The sequence below is a fragment of the Colias eurytheme genome, chromosome 21, assembly GCF_061535395.1.
Source record: "Colias eurytheme isolate Ceu_HAF_F1 chromosome 21, ilColEury1 Martin Lab GWU primary, whole genome shotgun sequence".
Lineage (NCBI taxonomy): Eukaryota > Metazoa > Arthropoda > Insecta > Lepidoptera > Pieridae > Colias > Colias eurytheme.
In genome coordinates this window covers 2,889,810-2,906,868 of record NC_143000.1, presented here as the reverse complement: position 1 = coordinate 2,906,868, position 17,059 = coordinate 2,889,810, and the positions used below count along the sequence as shown (strand labels likewise).

Sequence of the window (17,059 nt, the reverse complement as noted above, 5' to 3'; positions counted from 1 at the left end):
ATAGTTCCCCAGATTAGTGCGTTCAAACAAACAAACTCTTCAGAAAATTAAATAAAACATAAAATATCTTAAAATAATTTTTCATAATTTATATCCTATTTAGGATTTTTGTTTTAAAATTGAATATTTTATGATATTGAGTTATATAGGTAGTGTGTCTGTCATTGAATACAAAATGAAAAAATAATGAAGGGGAGGGGGGGGGGGGGGGGAATAACGAAACAGGCAACATAAAGTATAGGTAATATAACTAACATATTTTTTTAAGTTTTAATACAACATTTTCAATTAATATAGCCATAGGTAATTAAGTTTTGTAACTAGAACTTGTGATCTTAACTCGTCTAAAGGCCCATCTAAATACAATATATAATAATATTATAAAGTTTCCTCTTTATAATATTATTTATAGGTTTGTAATTATGTAATTATGTATGTATGTATGGTTTTCACGCATAAACTACTGGACCGATTTTGATGAAATTTGGCACAGACCATCTTTAGACCCTGAGAAAGAACATAGGCTACCTTTTATTGCGAAATATGTACCACGGGCGAAGCCGGGGCGAACCGCTAGTAGTTTATAAAATAGGAATAACGTCTAATCAAAAGCAGTCAAAAGTAATCAGTTCAATGAGCATTTTCAGTTGGGGTTAAAAAATCTTAGATTCAATTTTTTTCACATTTTAGTAAATTCTGAAAAGTAACTAAGCTTTCACATGATAATCTATGTTACAGCCTCTCCAGACTACAATTTATACACAATCTTAATTATATCAAATTTAACTTTAAAAAGTAGTCATTTTTTCTTTAAACTTACCTTTGTGGCAAGGTCTCTGTTAATTTAACGGGACTGAGTAAAAATACACGCGAACAAAGTCGCAGGCACCAGCTACTTATATCTAAACAAATATACTTACGAATTGTTCCGGTCTATCTTATATGTGCACAAATGTTTTTTTGGCTATTTTAAATTCATATAATTACATCTCCTTTATTTCTGAATGATGCATGCATATTTTCAAGGTGAGAAAAATACTATAAAATAATCTGTTTCAGCTGAAAATAATATCAAAAGGTTTTCATTTCCCCTACAGGTAAGTCTTCTTTTTACTTGTCTTAGTTTAATAATTGTTTAAATTCAACTTATGGATGACCAATAATCGGAGAATCGGACCGTCGTAATCTGTCCCTTATAAGTGATAAGGGTGTCAGCTAGTTAAATAAACAAAATTCTTATGAATTTCAGTGTCTTGATTTAATTAAGTAATTCGTTAATTACATGGTAATTAACGCTTTTTAAGTTTGATACAAAACTATAAATTAATATCAATTTGTAATTAGTACCTTTAATACCTCTATATAAATATTTTAATAGCAACATTATTAAGGCAGATCCATGTTAAAACTTTTATTCAGTTTCAGGTCAAGACACCCGCGATGAAAAATCTCTTCCTGTTTACAGTAATTGCCGTAGTAGGCCAAATTTATGCTGAAGATTCATCACTTATTGTGAACATTAACCAGGGTCCTGTAAAGGGCTATAAGTTATCAGGATGGGATTTATTTGAATTCCACGGTATCCCATATGCTACAGCTCCTACAGGAAAAGATCGTTTCAAGGTACCAACAATTTAAAAGATGTTTTGACTCCTCCTGCCAAAAGAAATAAGAATGATTTACAATATTGTAATATACGTGGTCCTACAATCATAAACTTAAATGCTATTAAAAAAACTGACTTACTTAAATATTTCAAAAAAATTGCTTATTCATTATTGTTAAAAAATATTTCTTTTTAGGCGCCTTTAGAAGCCCCTACATGGACAGACACATTTGAAGCTGTAGAGACGAATGTAATATGTCCACAAAATGGCAATTCGTTGAAAGGCGTAGTTGATCCGAAAGTTCGTGAAAATTGCCTAATTGCTAATTTATATGTGCCAGACACCGACAAAACGAGTCTACCAGTTGTTGTATATGTTCACGGGGGAGCCTATCAGTATGGATTTTCCGATATATTTTCAGCGAGAAATGTAGTACAGAGCAAGGAAATTATTGTTGTTACCTTTAATTACCGAGTTGGAGTACATGGTTTCTTGTGCCTCGGCACAGAAACTGCACCCGGTAATGCTGGTATGAAAGATCAAGTGGCACTTCTACGTTGGGTGCAGGAGAATATTGAATATTTCGGAGGCAATCCAGCTGATGTCACCATTTACGGCAGCAGTGCTGGTGCCAGATCAGTCGATCTTCTATCCATTTCTGAAATGACAGAAGGATTATTTATCAAGATGGTTGCTGATAGTGGTATAACATTAGGTCCATCAACCGTTCAAGTCGATCCAATAAGAAGCGCAAAATCTTTTGCAAAATTGTTAAATTATACTGGCTCTTATGACATTAGTAGCTTGGAAGAATTTTATACGAACGCAACTTACGATTTCTTGGTTTCTATAGATACAGCTAGATTAGTCGATTTCTTCTTTTCGCCATGCATTGAACAAGATATTGGCCAAGAAATGTTCCTTTCAGAAAGTCCGTATCAAATGTTGAAAAGTGGAAATTATCGTCAAGTTCCATCCATGTATAGTTTCTGTGAATTCGAAGGTTCTTTCAGATTGAGAGTATTTGAACAATGGAAAAATATTTTAATCAAAAACTTAACAGATTTCTTACCTCTTGACTTAGATTTTCCCACTGATGAGGAACGATCAGATGTTCTCCAAAAAGTCAAGGACTATTACTTCGGAGACAAAGAAGTTATAAGTAACGAAAATATTTTACTGTACATCAACTACTTCACAGACACCATGTACGTCTATCCAATGCTAAGGGCTATAAAATTGCACTTAGCAGCTGGACATGAAAATCTTTACTTGTACCAATATTCATACACAACCAAGGAATCATCTGTGTTCCCATATATAAACAAACGAGGAGCCTTCCACACTGTTCAGTCGTTTGTCATTTTAGACAATAAGAATGAAACGACTATTTCGACTGAGCTTAAAAATATGAAAACCATAATGCGTAATATGTGGTACAATTTTATAACAACTGGGTAAGTAAAATAAAACTTGCAGGACTTTATGAATAATTGTCCTGCTGCATCTCTTTGTATATCTAAAATTTGTTTTATACCAAGTCATTAATGTAATTTTTTCTTATTACAGAGAACCTACCCTGGAAGGATCGGTTGCCCAAGATTGGCCAGCAGCACAGTTAGATGATATCAAACTGATGTCGTTCAACCAGACGATAGAGCTGAAGTCCCTCGAACACAGGGCTCTCTTTTGGGAAGACATTTATGACCAATACTATAAAGACCCAATTCCACCCACTACAGATTGCGAAGAATGATTTTGATGAGTAAACGAAACCCCGAACGTATAACACCAACAAAATAATGTTTGTTAAACTGAGGTTTATAATAAACGTATAATTTTCTGAGCAATATAATGAAGTTTTAATTATTACCCATAATGCGTCTAATGAATAATAATTACTGACTAGCTAATCTATACATAAAATAATAGAAATGGTTATTTCTTTTTTCCATCCGATGAGCATTTTTACTCAAAAATTAAAATTCGTAGATTTGAACACCTTATGTGAATGCCTCTTTGAATGCATCGGATATGCCCACTGCCCAACACGTAACAAAGATATTAAAAATGAATTGAAATCCTCCATCTGCTCTGGCGTGTTTGAGTAATGGTGCATTAACATCAAACGAGCGAATGCTCATAATATTATATCAATGTTAAATTATTTTAGTAACTGTAAACAGCCATCAAGCATCCTTTCGTTGCTCTAAGTGCGTTTGAAAAGATTCTATGGAATGGTGAAAAAGATTCTGTGGAAAAGGTTTTTTCCGTACCTCAAGCCGGATTTTCATTGTTTTTATTTCCATATCAAAATCCATACTAATATTATAAATGCGAAAGTAACTCTGTCTGTCTGTCTGTTACTCAATCACGCCTAAACTACTGAACCAATTTTCATGAAATTTGGTATGGAGATATTTTGATACCCGAGAAAGGACATAGGGTAGGTTTTAATGCGAAATATGTACCACGGGCGAAGCCGGGGCGGACCACTAGTATTATGATAAATAATTATATTGATGTTAAAACTGATATGTAATCAACGAATGTCTTGTCTTTTTTTCTTTCTCCGTCAGAACTGTATTGATATGTATAGTCTCAATAATGTTTAATTTTAGGTGTTCCGGCTATATTTTGTTAGGAGATTTTAAGGATTGTTTTTAAATAAATGTAACAGAATGTTATGCTACAAGGCTTTTCAAGTAGAACGGGTTGTTGATACTAAATAAAATATTAAAATAATATCTGTGTGAGGTATTCACAGATTTATTTTTTATAAAAAGGAGAGTGTGTACCAAGCACACGTGGCATAAGTGCAACTTCTTTGGCAAGATATCAAAATCGCCGCCTTACTCCATGACGTGACGGCATTGCGATGACGCAACCTTGAAATTTTACTCTCAACGCGCCTAAAGAAGTTTCACTTAGGGCCGATTTTTCAATGCTTGGGTAAAACTTATCCGTCCAATAAAGTATTACACGATACTATTAAAATGTCACGTAAACTGTCAAATACGGGCAATTATAGAATACGTTTTTAAAATGGTAGTTTTATACATTATTCGACGAATAAGTTTTAACCAAGGATTGAAAAATCGGCCCTAAAACAAGTGTAGCGTTGTCAAATCACATAATTTTGTTGTAGTGCTGGGAACTTAGAAAGATAAGTTACGAGACAAATTGAGAACGTCAGTTATTTTGGGGCCTCTATTTTTGGCCCCAATAATCCTTAGGGCCTCAACAAGAATCAATTCGGGCCTGATATTGATTACTTTTACCATCCTTTTACTATCTTATTAATATCTGATGTGAGTGTAAGCCATTTATTAGATTTAATCATGATAAGTAATTAGGTACCTACATTCTTTTAACAAGACAATAACAATTTGAAATTATGCAATGAATACAACAAAATAGCAAATTTTGAATATCTATAATATATATAAAAATGAAACCCGTTTCGCGTTGTCACGACATCACGCGTGAACGGGTGGACCGATTTCGATAATTCTTTTTTTTATTATATTCCTTGAAGTACGAGAATACGTAAATATGTACAACGGGCGAAGCCGGGTCAGACCGCGAATATAATATAAAATTCATCGCGTTTCGGTCTTCTAAGTTCTAATAAAAAGACGTGTGGCACTCGGGGACTGCCGCGGTAAAGCTATTGCATGCTATGCCTTCAAGCTACACGTCCTACGCGCTACGCGCCCGTCGGAGTGGGGAGCGTGTGGTTTTTCGTTACTAAATTTCTGGATTCGGTCCCCGCGCTCAAGGCCCGCGATAGAAGCTATGCAATAGCTTAAAAATATTAAGACAGACAAATAGAAATTAATCATAGCGAATATTATGACGAGATTTTCTCATATTTTTAGAAGAAACTTTTAAATACTCCTAGAGCAAGTGTTAATATACTAAAATCTTGCTTAGTAAAATTAAACCTGCAGTTTAAATATTAATATTGATTTATTTTATTATGAGTAGATAACATGCGTAATTTTTCGTTGTCCATCAATTATATTTTGTCGATGGACATTTAATTTTATAAACTTAATATATAAATCTTGTGTCACAATGTTTGTCCTCAATGGACTCCTAAACCACTTAACCGATTAAAATAAAATTCGCACACCATGTGCAGTTCGATCCAACTTGAGAGATAGTTTAAACATATAGGTACCACGGACGAAGCCGGGGCGGACCGCTAGTAAACTTATAAAAAGGTATACCCGGGGCGAGAAAGTAGCAGAATAATTTAAAGATTAGGCAAGATAGAAGATACAAGTGTACGCATTCCGATAAAATTATCAATGACAATGTGATGATCATGATGATACCAACTCCCTTTTACAATGATAACTGTATCATAAGTAGGTACATTCAACACAAGTTGTAGTGTTTACGTAATATTATGAAGAATTTATTTTCATATAAACATTTATAGACATTATATCAGATCTGTATAGTTTTGTAATTGAGTGCAAACATTCCGTGATCTTTATATAAACTAATGTAAGTTTTATAAGACATTCATACATTTACACAAAGTATAAAATTTCGTCAATAGTGTACAATATTACGTGATATACTTAACTGGAAAAATAAAGGCATATTAAAATTAACTTTGAATACTGTGCCTCCAGTGAATAAGGGAATAACTCAAAAACAGCACTTTTCAGGAGAGACAAAAAACTATATATCAATACTAAATCTTTATTAATTCAAAATTTTAAGCTTGTATGGGTAAGATATGATGTTAGACTATAGTTTTACATATGAACACATATTGTAACAACCCCATAAATATACTTTTTTCGTGTTTTTTTGTAGTTGTTGCCTTATGAACGAGTACTTCATGGAATAACTCAATGTATTCACATAATTTTTTTTTACTCTTTGCAATATAACGACTTATGCCCTTATGCACTATGTTCATATTCGCACAACACGACTTATATTATTGCCAGTTTTGGTTTTATAGAAATGATGTGACTTATTATGCTTGAAATTTGTGTACTTTATGACTCAATTGAGGCATTTTAGTGGAAAAACTATGCACGTAGCTTGAAAAACGAATGAAATCAACGGGTTTTTTTTATCGTTATTAGATAATAAAAACAAAACAACATTTAGGTATTTATGCATTTAACCCTAGAAGTCCAATCTACGTAAATTTGACGTATGAACTCTTCTATATTTACCATCGAATCGCTGCAAAATCCAGAACCAACTTATTAGCCGTCGAGACCTAGCAGCACATAGTTGGCTCATCCCGGTAAATTCCGCCATTTGGTTGTAAAGAGGATGTTGTGCGTCATTTTGACGTATAATTGGGTTTTTCGAAACTTTTAAGATTGTTTCAAATTTTTATTTTGTGATTTATTTGAATAATTTTTTTCAAAGTCACGTTTCACATGATATCTATAGTATTATACTATAGATTGAGTATAAAATGGGATCCAGACAACTTTTATACTAGGACGAAAGCCTTCAATTTTAGTAAATGACGATTATTGTCCTCCGCTGGATTTGGACTTCAAGCAAGGGGATTGGGATGTTGTCCGGAGTAAAACCGAATATGTTATGGGGTTTTGTTATAAGCCATGTATAATGAAAGTCGTAGATTGTAAAATAAACCTTTAATCGATCTTTCAATAATACAGTACTATGTTGTTAATGCTATACAATGTTTCACCAGTCACCACAATGAGTCTAGTCTGTACAGGTTAGCAGGAGACAATCATTGAGTATTGGTATTAAATACGTATCAACTGAGTATTTCGTTTTGCGTATTAACTATTGTCCTAGTGAAAATTAATCGTCGAATCAATTTAAAATTCGATCAAGTGCGTTCCGTTTCGGAACGCCACAGATAATAAAAGTGGCAACGCCACAATGTCATGGTGGTATACATTGAGGATACAAGCACTATAAAGAGATAAGAGAAGCCCGAAAACCATATTCCTGTATGTTCAATTAATACAGGAAAAGTTATACTTGGTCAGTGGCGATATTTTACGGCATGATATAGAATTTTAACAATTTCTATATCATATAATATCAAAATAATGTAGATGAATAAAGAAAATACAATGAGCCGCAAAGATTTTATGAAAAAAATTAAGCACAGATTTGAACGTGCCTTGGGTGCAAATACGACTTGTGGCACACACTTTGAAGAGACTCTACGTGACAATAGCCCAATTTTTTCAAAATATGTGGTACCAGAGTATCCATAAAATGTTTACGAAAATGCAGGACCAAAGAAGTATCGATATTGCGGATTTTTTCCTATAAAAAAGGCAAATTACCAAAGCACAGTGGCTAAAACGCTATATAAATACTTTTATTACTTTTATATTATTGTCTTGATTATTGTAGTTACATATTTTTTTTTAAAAAAAGATTAAAAACGAGTTATTTTTTAAAAACTTACCCAATTATAAGAAGAAAATATAAGTTTAACATTTTTGTTGGCTTTTTTTAGATGATTCAATTATCGTTCTGTATTTATACAAACAAAGAGTTTAATATCATTATGTGTTAACTGTATTTTTAATATCTATTGCAAAAAATAGTTAATTTCCATAGAAATATATTAGTATCCCAAGTTAACTGATAAATACATTTTTTAAAAAATATAAAGATTTGTTGTTGCAGATTTATTGAAAAAACGATTTAAAAATAATAAGGAATAGTGTGTGTTGTTTCCGTGCAGTATTCAAATAGACCAATAGCAACACGGCATTAATGCCAAACTGTCTCATGTCGTCACTTGAACCAATGACACTAAAAGAGTTGTTCCTTTATGCTCATGTTAGAAAAATGACACAAATGCGTTTATACTAAAATAGTGTTAGGACTGATGGAACAAAATGAATTAAGTCTTTATTCAAAAAGTATAACTACACATACGTCTTTGTGTTCGTGGGTACTTTTGACTCGAGACGAATAGTTCCTTTGCGATTGTCTAAAATGATGGATAAGGTAACTTATACCGTTAATCACACCCTACTTATGCCGTTTGGGTCATTCGAAAAAATGGGTTAGGACGCAGCTAGAGATATGACCTTTTGATATGTTGTGTATTTTGACGAGCTGAAACCAATGGTGCAATAAAAACCAAAGGGAATAACTCGTCTTACTCCCTTATTCACTGGAGGCACAGAATATACAGGTGCATTTAGATCAAATAGCGAATGCTCACTCACTACTATGTTAAATCCTTGTAGTGTAAAGAGGCGTAGAGTATTCTTTCTTTGTTCTTAGTGCTTTCAAAAAGATTTTATGCAATGTTCTAATACTGAACGACACTGAATACGATTTCTCGTTTACACTAAAAGATCACGAATGAATGCTCTTGCTCTTGCTCTAGCTATAGAGCTAGAGCAAGAGCAACGAACATAGGTTCGTTTGGTCTAAATGCACCGTAGTCCGTAATATAATCTGAAGAACAGTTTGGTTTTGAACAGTTCGTTTGGATTTAATAATTAAATAGATAACAATGACAAAATTTCGCTTATATTTAGTTTAAGGAGAACGCAAAAGACCAATGCAGTGACCAAAATTCCAAATGTACATATTATTATGTACAATGTACATATCTGAAAGGCCAGCAAAACGTTCGTAAAGTCTCCGACAATGCGAACGCTCATGGGCGGCGACGAACTTCCAGAAAGTGAGACGCCTGCTCTTTTGTTGGAGCTTACATAAAAAAAAAAATGTACAGGAGATATAAAGTATATTCCTAAAGACAACAACCAGTCCGAAAGTCATCTCAGTTTATTAAAAACAATTTATCGTAGGAAATTAAAATTGAATTAATGCATTATCATTATCAATAACATTTTATTGTGATTGATCTTGTATACCTATGAGCTGATCGTATCATGAAAAAATAATTTTAATCTTATCGAGATTTCCCTTGATATATACAATTTTAAATGTTAGTAATATCATTGTATATTTACATCCAGGTAGCTGAACATTGGTACTTGCTTTCATTTCAATTTCTTTGTATTGATATTTAACTTTATAATAATTCATAAATATATGAATGGATGTTCAAATTTTATCTTAGTTTCAGGTGAAGAAACTGACAATGTTTATTGGTTTTTTATTTATATCCTTGGTATTACATGCCCAAAGTTTTGCCGACTCTGATGCCTCATGGACTGTGAACATTAATCAAGGTCCTGTAAAGGGTTACAAGCCACCAGGATGGGATATATTTGAATTCCACGGTATCCCATATGCTACAGCTCCCACAGGAGATGACCGTTTCAAGGTAGGAACGAATAAAAAAAATCTGGCGTCTTATGATTCTTATGTATAGTCACTATACACTATTCAACATTAACGAAGTTTTTTTTAAGTTATTTTAAATTCAAATAAAAACAATTTATATTTCAGGCTCCTTTACCAGCTCCCAGGTGGGAGGAGACTTTTGAAGCCGTAGAGAAAAATATAATATGTCCACAAAGTAGCATTAATGCAAAAGTCCGAGAAAATTGTCTCATTTCCAATTTATATGTACCAGACACTAACAAAACTAATTTACCAGTTCTGGTGTTCGTTCATGGGGGAGCTTTTCAAAATGGATTCGCTGATAATGCTTCACCTCGGAATCTAGTACAAAGCAAAGACATTATTTTTGCTGTGTTTAATTACCGATTGGGAGCACATGGATTCTTATGCCTCGGTACGGAGAAAGCGCCAGGGAATGCTGGTATCAAAGATCAAATAGCGTACCTACGTTGGGTACAGGAAAATATTGCTTATTTTGGAGGCAATCCAGATGATGTCACTGTATACGGAAATAGTGCTGGTGGCAGAGCAGTGGACCTTCTAGCTGTTTCTGATGTAACTGAAGGGTTATTTAAAGCCATGATTGCAGATAGTGGCATTACATTGGGTGCCTCAACTGTTCAAGTAGATCCAATAGAAAATGCAAAAACTTTTGCCAAACTCTTAAATTATAGAGGTTCTTATGATATAAAAAGTTTAGAGCAGTTTTACTTAAATGCATCTTACGATTTGTTAACATCAATAGAAACGACAAAATTGATTGATTTTCTGTTTTCACCTTGCATTGAAAAAGATGTTGGTCAAGAAATTTTTCTGAAGGAAAGTCCTTTTGACAGGCTTAAAAGAGGAGATTTCCGTAAAATTCCAACATTGTACGGCTATACTGAATTTGAGGGTACATTTCGACTAGGTGTATTTGATGATTGGAAAGATTCGTTAATAAAGAATTTAGCAGATTTCTTACCTCATGACTTACAATTTCCTACTGAAGAAGAAAAATTTAACGTAATACAAAGAGTAAAGTCTTATTATTTTGGCGACGAAGAAGTTATTACTAATGAAAATATTTTACTATTCATCGACTACTTCACAGATACAATGTACGTTTATCCAATGTTACGAGCTATTAAATTGCAATTAGAGGCTGGACACGAAAATATTCACTTGTATGAATATTCGTTTATAGCAGAAGAATCACCAGTAATTCCACATATAAATAAACAGGCAGCCTTTCATAGTGCACAGACAGGAGTAATTCTTGATACTAATGATGAAACAAAAATTTCTTCTGAGTTAAGAAATATGAAAAGCATCATGCGTGAAATGTGGTACAATTTTATTACTACTGAGTAAGTAACTATTATTATGGACTTTAAATGCTTTTTATTAATTAGAGATTTTCAATCTTTTTCAGATTACTTTCGTCCTTATCTGATTTTATTAATCATTTAAATCAATTTCTGTTATCAGGGCACCCGTACCAGAGGAATCGAGTTCTTTAGAGTGGCCAGCAGCAAAATTAAATGATATTAAACTGATGTCTTTGAATCAAACGATAACTTTGGAGAGGCTTCAGCACAGATCGCTCTTCTGGGAAGATATTTATGACAAATATTATTTAAACCCAATCGCTCCTGACAATGACGCCGAATAGGTTTTGTATAAAAAAGAAAGAATGCTCAATAGAAATAAAGAAACTGATAATAATTGAGCTTTTATTATTTTGCTAAAGTGAGTAAAGATGAAATGGTTTTGGGGAATCACAATAGTATATTTTTATATTTAGTACATAGTATTGCTATTTAGAAATTGTTTTAAACAAATATTATATTGTAAAATTAATTGTGAATTTATTCTGGATGAGTTAATTTTCAGCAAGGTGTCAATAAAAATATCAAAGTTCGACTTAAAACTAAATCCTTGAACTGAATTCCTGATTGAAATCAACAGCCGGAGTAATTATCAACTTTGATTAATTTTGGCAAGATAGGTTATGATATGAAATGTGACGTCGTATGCATGGAGATGACGATCTGATAAGGATAAATGAGCGATAATAAATTACTATGCTTATCTTAGGGAAATCGTAGGGGGCATTAGATAATATGTCCTGTGCTGTATTAATAGTGCAGGATTTTCCCTACCTATTTTTGTTGTATTGAAAATGTATGTCAAGTAGTTCGAACTAGCAATGGCAGAAGCAAAATCTATATTTATTTCATAAACTTTTGTAGACTGCAACACTTACAATTCAAATATAATGTGGCTATTTGTAATGGTAGCACACCTTACCATTAGGCGAAAGAATTTTGGCCTATATATAATATATATATATTAGTATTACTAAGTCTATAAACGACATTACGCCTTTAGAAATTAAAAGGTGTCATAAAAATAAAGAAAGATTGAAGAGAGGAATAATGAAAAGAACAAGTCAGGCCTCTTTTCCTTTTATTAAAAAATTAAATACATTCTATAGAACTTTCAGCAGCCTGAACTTACAAACATTTTCAGGAATTCATGAGTAATTAAAGGTTCACTACACGTTTTTCTGTCCGTGACTGTGATTGTTTTTTAGTAACAGAAGGGAGAAGATTAAATCTAATTAATTATTTGTATATCCGATTAGATTATTTAACTTTTCTGATTAGATCTCATCTTTACCATTCGCACGCTCTTGATCGATAATATGACTGATTATTTAATATCTTTATTATGTTTGTTTCATTCACATTTAAATGATAATAAATAATACAACCTTCTTTCAGTGCAAAGAGACAAGAGTACAGCTTCTCAGCATACGTGTTGATTCATTTTTAATCCATACTTAATATTATAAATGCGAAAGTAACTTTGTCTGTCTGTCTGTTACTCAATCACGCCTAAACTACTGAACCAATTTGCATGAAATTTGGTATGGAGATATTTTGATACCCGAGAAAGGACATAGGCTACCTTTTATTGCAAAATATGTACCACGGGCGAAGCCGGGGCGGACCTCTAGTAATAATATATAAGCTATCAAATCTCGAATTTTGATAGCTTTTATATAAATTATTATTAGGATAATTAGGATTATTATATACAAAAATAAAATCAAGAAGCAATTTAGTGTATTCGGCAGCCTTATCACTTAGAAGTGATCTCTTCCAGGTAAACAGGGCAGATTGTAGTCATCTTATTTATTTATTTATTTATTTTTTACATACATAGATTCCTAACAGCTATTTGTATTACAATATTTATAATTAACTTTAACTAAACAATACGCCAATAAAAAGGAATACCAATAATAAGACAATTAATGTGACAGTAGTTTTACATTAATTATAACAATGACAAAGTGGAAAAAATTAATATATATTTTTTTTGGACATGGTATATAAAAAAGAGGAAAACGTACCCATTATAGAATTATATTAATATTATATTATTATCTTACTTTTAAGAATACGTATAAATAAAAAAAAATATTCAAACTTTTAATTCAAAGTCTTCATAATATCCGCCGTCACCTATGAGATGAGCCTATAAATTATTTTTTTTACTAAATTACCGGCCGCGGCTTCGCCCGCGTTTTCAAAGGAAAACTCAAAAATTAGCCTATGTCTTATTCTGGGTCTTCAGCTACCTACATACCAAATTTCATTGTAATCAGTTCAGTAGTTTTTAAGTGAAAGAATAACTAATATTCATCCTCACAAACTTTCGCATGTATAATACCTATTAGTAGGATATTGAATATATAAAGTGCAAGTATTATTGTATACTTGCACTTTCTTAAGTAAAAAAATACTATATTATTTCAAATAATATTATAAAGTACATAATATACTATTGTTTACAAAATCATGAACTCTCAAATTTTTTTGCGAAGGTACATTTTGTGGTTTTTACTACGAAATACAGACGACCTGGTCAGAGTGGCAGGGAGCCGCTGGATGCAGGCCGCAAGTGACCGGTCGCGGTGGAAAACCTTGAGGCAGGCCTTTGTCACAAGTCTGCACAAGTTTACATTTTTTTTCTGTAGCGCCTGACCACAATCTCACCTGATGGACAACTAAGATGGTACGCGCTTCCCTAGTAGGTACCCGTTCACAGTTCGCTTGAATTTAAAAAAATTAATTTGAAAATTTTAGATTTGTGTTTTTTCATTAGTGCTTGCCCATGTCATAGTACATAACAAGTGTAAGTAGCATACTAACTACATATCCTGCAGTCCATTTCACGGTGGGTTTCACAAACCAATGCGAGCATTCTATGGATGTAGAAGATACGGCGTGAATTCGCTCGTCAATTCATTACCTATGTACATTACCATTACCATTACCATTAGAAGTAAAAAGGTGTAGATAATATAAGATAGATTACCATCACATTCGATCTTCAAAGACGACACGCTAACGCACACACGATCAGACGTTGTAGTAGTATGCATCTATGTAAGATGGTATGATTCAACAATTGCGATCGAAAGAGACATCTGCCGTAAACTGTGGCTAAATAGCCTCATTTCAACGAGCCACTCCCGGTTTGCTAATAATAACCTATCTACACATTTTTACTTATGATAATATTATGATACATACGATAATATAAGGCATGTGAAGAATTTAAGATAAAACAGTAGTAGTTTATTTCATTAAAATCTCGTTTGCAAATACTCTAGCTCACTGCAAGTGCTTGAAATTGTCAAGCTAACTTATTTAGTAGTAGTACCACAGAATACATAATAGTAGCTAAACGCTACAGAACGGACACTCTCCGCCTCCCGCCAAAATTAAACTTACCTCACCCCCGCGCCATCAGACATAAAATGGGCCATATTTTTCTGCAAGGACGATACCACGACGATACGCAACGAAGATTGACAACATTAATCAAATTGACTTAAAGTAATTTTATTATTTTGGATTTGTGATTATCGTTTTTCGTAGAAAATGGTTAGATATTGTGCTGTTTACGGATGTATTTCATCAGAAAAACGCGAATTTTTTTTACGCTAGTCACAAATGTGCCAACCATAAAGCGTTAACACACACATTTGCAGTCTCTACAGTGTGACTGTCAAAACGATCATTTTGTATGGAGTGTCCGGGGTGTGGTAGTACTTTGAGCGGACTCAGTCGCAATTTGCGAGTGGTTGATAATCGATAGACCGATTAATTTGCTTTAAATGGATTTAAACAACACGCTAACAATAAATTATTGCCATTAGTCGTATGTATGCATAATTTGATAAAAACGGTACCCAAAAAAAATACTTAGACTTACTTAATGCTAGATGCATATTATAAAAAGAAAAGCATTCATTAGGATTTTGAGCTAGAAATAAGAAACCAATACAATATTTTTATGTTTATTATAATCTTATTTATTTAAATTTAAAATTACTATTAACATAATTAATAAACAACGTTATAGATCATTTTCTCCGAAACATATTTTAATGTTAAATGTACCCTTAATAAATAATTCGTCCATTAGGGTAGGTACTTACGTCAATGTCAATTTCATAACTTTATAAAATTTCACTAATTTTCTTCTCGTATTTTTATCACACAAAGATTTTCCTGTCCAAAAATGAAAATGTTCAATTCCGTCTCAGCTCTAGTTAACGATGAATTATCAGTTTGACGTTAATGAATGGCGCCATATTACAAAATGTCTCTACTATGTTTTAGTGGGAAACTAAGCTTGGGGCTTTTGTTTAATATGCGTAATGCGGCGAATATGACAAAATGTCGGACATTTTTCATGTGTAGTGGCCATTTTGTAGAACTACCAAGGCTTTCTGTTTTGGCATAGTTACAAAGTTTACTGAACATTTGTTGAACTAATCGCTACGATTTATCTTTCTTCGTCTTTCTTGAAAACCTAACTATTAAATGTTGTATGTATAGATATAATAAGTAGTAGAGAAACTAAGTAGAGCTAATTCTTCTCGTGGCAGTTGTGTATAAAATGTTTTTCTAATATTTCTATGTTCTATCAAATTGTATAATTTGGAGAATTAATATACACTTATAATTTAATACCTACATGTGAGCAAAATGGTACACAGGTTTATATTATTACATTTTAGTTTTTATAGTAGTACTAGCGGTCCGCCCCGGCTTCGCCCGTGGTACATATGAAAAATAGATGTTGGCCGATTCTCAGACTTACCCGATATGCACAGAAAATTTCATGAGAATCGGTCCACCCGTTTCGAAGGAGTATCCAGACTAACATTGTGACACGAGAATTTTATATATAAGAGATTAATGAGCTAATAAAAGAGTAGGTAGTCGAAGTTATAAGGTACCCATTGTACATAAATAGGTAAACACATAAAGTTTAGCTTAATTTTAATCACTGATGACCATAGACATAGAGTAACTATATCATTCAAAATATATCGCATATTTATTCCAAATGACTTAATTCTGTAATATAGAATTTATTAAATATTAAGTCCATTATGATAAATTACTTACGCCTGCCGAAAGCTTAATAGAAATGTTTAATATTTTACAAACAAAGAAGTAAGATCAAAACTTTTAATTGAGTTTTAAATTTTCACATTATTATTTAAGGAAAAGTAGCTTAAGTATTTTTATACATAATTCAAGAACTTTTTAACGTACTTATATATTTTTATGTAAAAATATTTGAATACAGGTATAAGATCGCTTTTAATAGGTAAATTAAGATCACACTTCGGAATTTTTTTATCCTGATTGAATAGGTTTTTTTGTATAATATTATTGTATATCATTTTGAAGCTATACACATAAAATATCTTCTCGATGTATCACTGATGTTAATTCTCTAGACATACATGTATAATATAATATAACATTACTAGCTTACCGCCCGCGGCTTCGCCCGCTTTGTTTAAAACTTATAAATTATATACTACAACCTTCCTCTTGAATCACTCTATCTATTAAAAAAACCGCATCAAAATCCGTTGCATAGTTTTAAAGATTTAACTTTAAGCATACAAAGAGACATAGGGACAGCCGACAGAGAAAGTGACTTTGTTTTATACTATGTAGTGATAAATTTTTACATTTTACGTAAGTTATGCTTAATTCCTATGAGACTGCGAGGTAAACGTGTCCCAATTTAAAGCTAAACATTGGTAATACTTT

At 32.5% G+C, this 17,059-nt stretch overlaps 2 protein-coding genes across 2 annotated transcripts; both read left to right on the top strand.

Annotated features, from left to right (window-relative positions):
• Nucleotides 1-1,422: 1,422 nt before the first annotated feature.
• LOC149898983 (uncharacterized) lies at nucleotides 1,423-3,448 on the top strand. The gene is made up of 3 exons (XM_090114496.1): nucleotides 1,423-1,623; nucleotides 1,803-3,064; nucleotides 3,177-3,448. The coding sequence occupies exons 1-3, from the start codon at nucleotides 1,441-1,443 to the stop codon at nucleotides 3,361-3,363; spliced, it is 1,632 nt and encodes a 543-aa protein (XP_089970622.1). The 5' UTR covers nucleotides 1,423-1,440; the 3' UTR covers nucleotides 3,364-3,448.
• Nucleotides 3,449-9,697: 6,249 nt separating this feature from the next.
• Nucleotides 9,698-11,635, top strand: LOC149898982 (juvenile hormone esterase-like). The gene is made up of 3 exons (XM_090114392.1): nucleotides 9,698-9,900; nucleotides 10,026-11,269; nucleotides 11,391-11,635. The coding sequence occupies exons 1-3, from the start codon at nucleotides 9,715-9,717 to the stop codon at nucleotides 11,572-11,574; spliced, it is 1,614 nt and encodes a 537-aa protein (XP_089970518.1). The 5' UTR covers nucleotides 9,698-9,714; the 3' UTR covers nucleotides 11,575-11,635.
• Nucleotides 11,636-17,059: the final 5,424 nt, after the last annotated feature.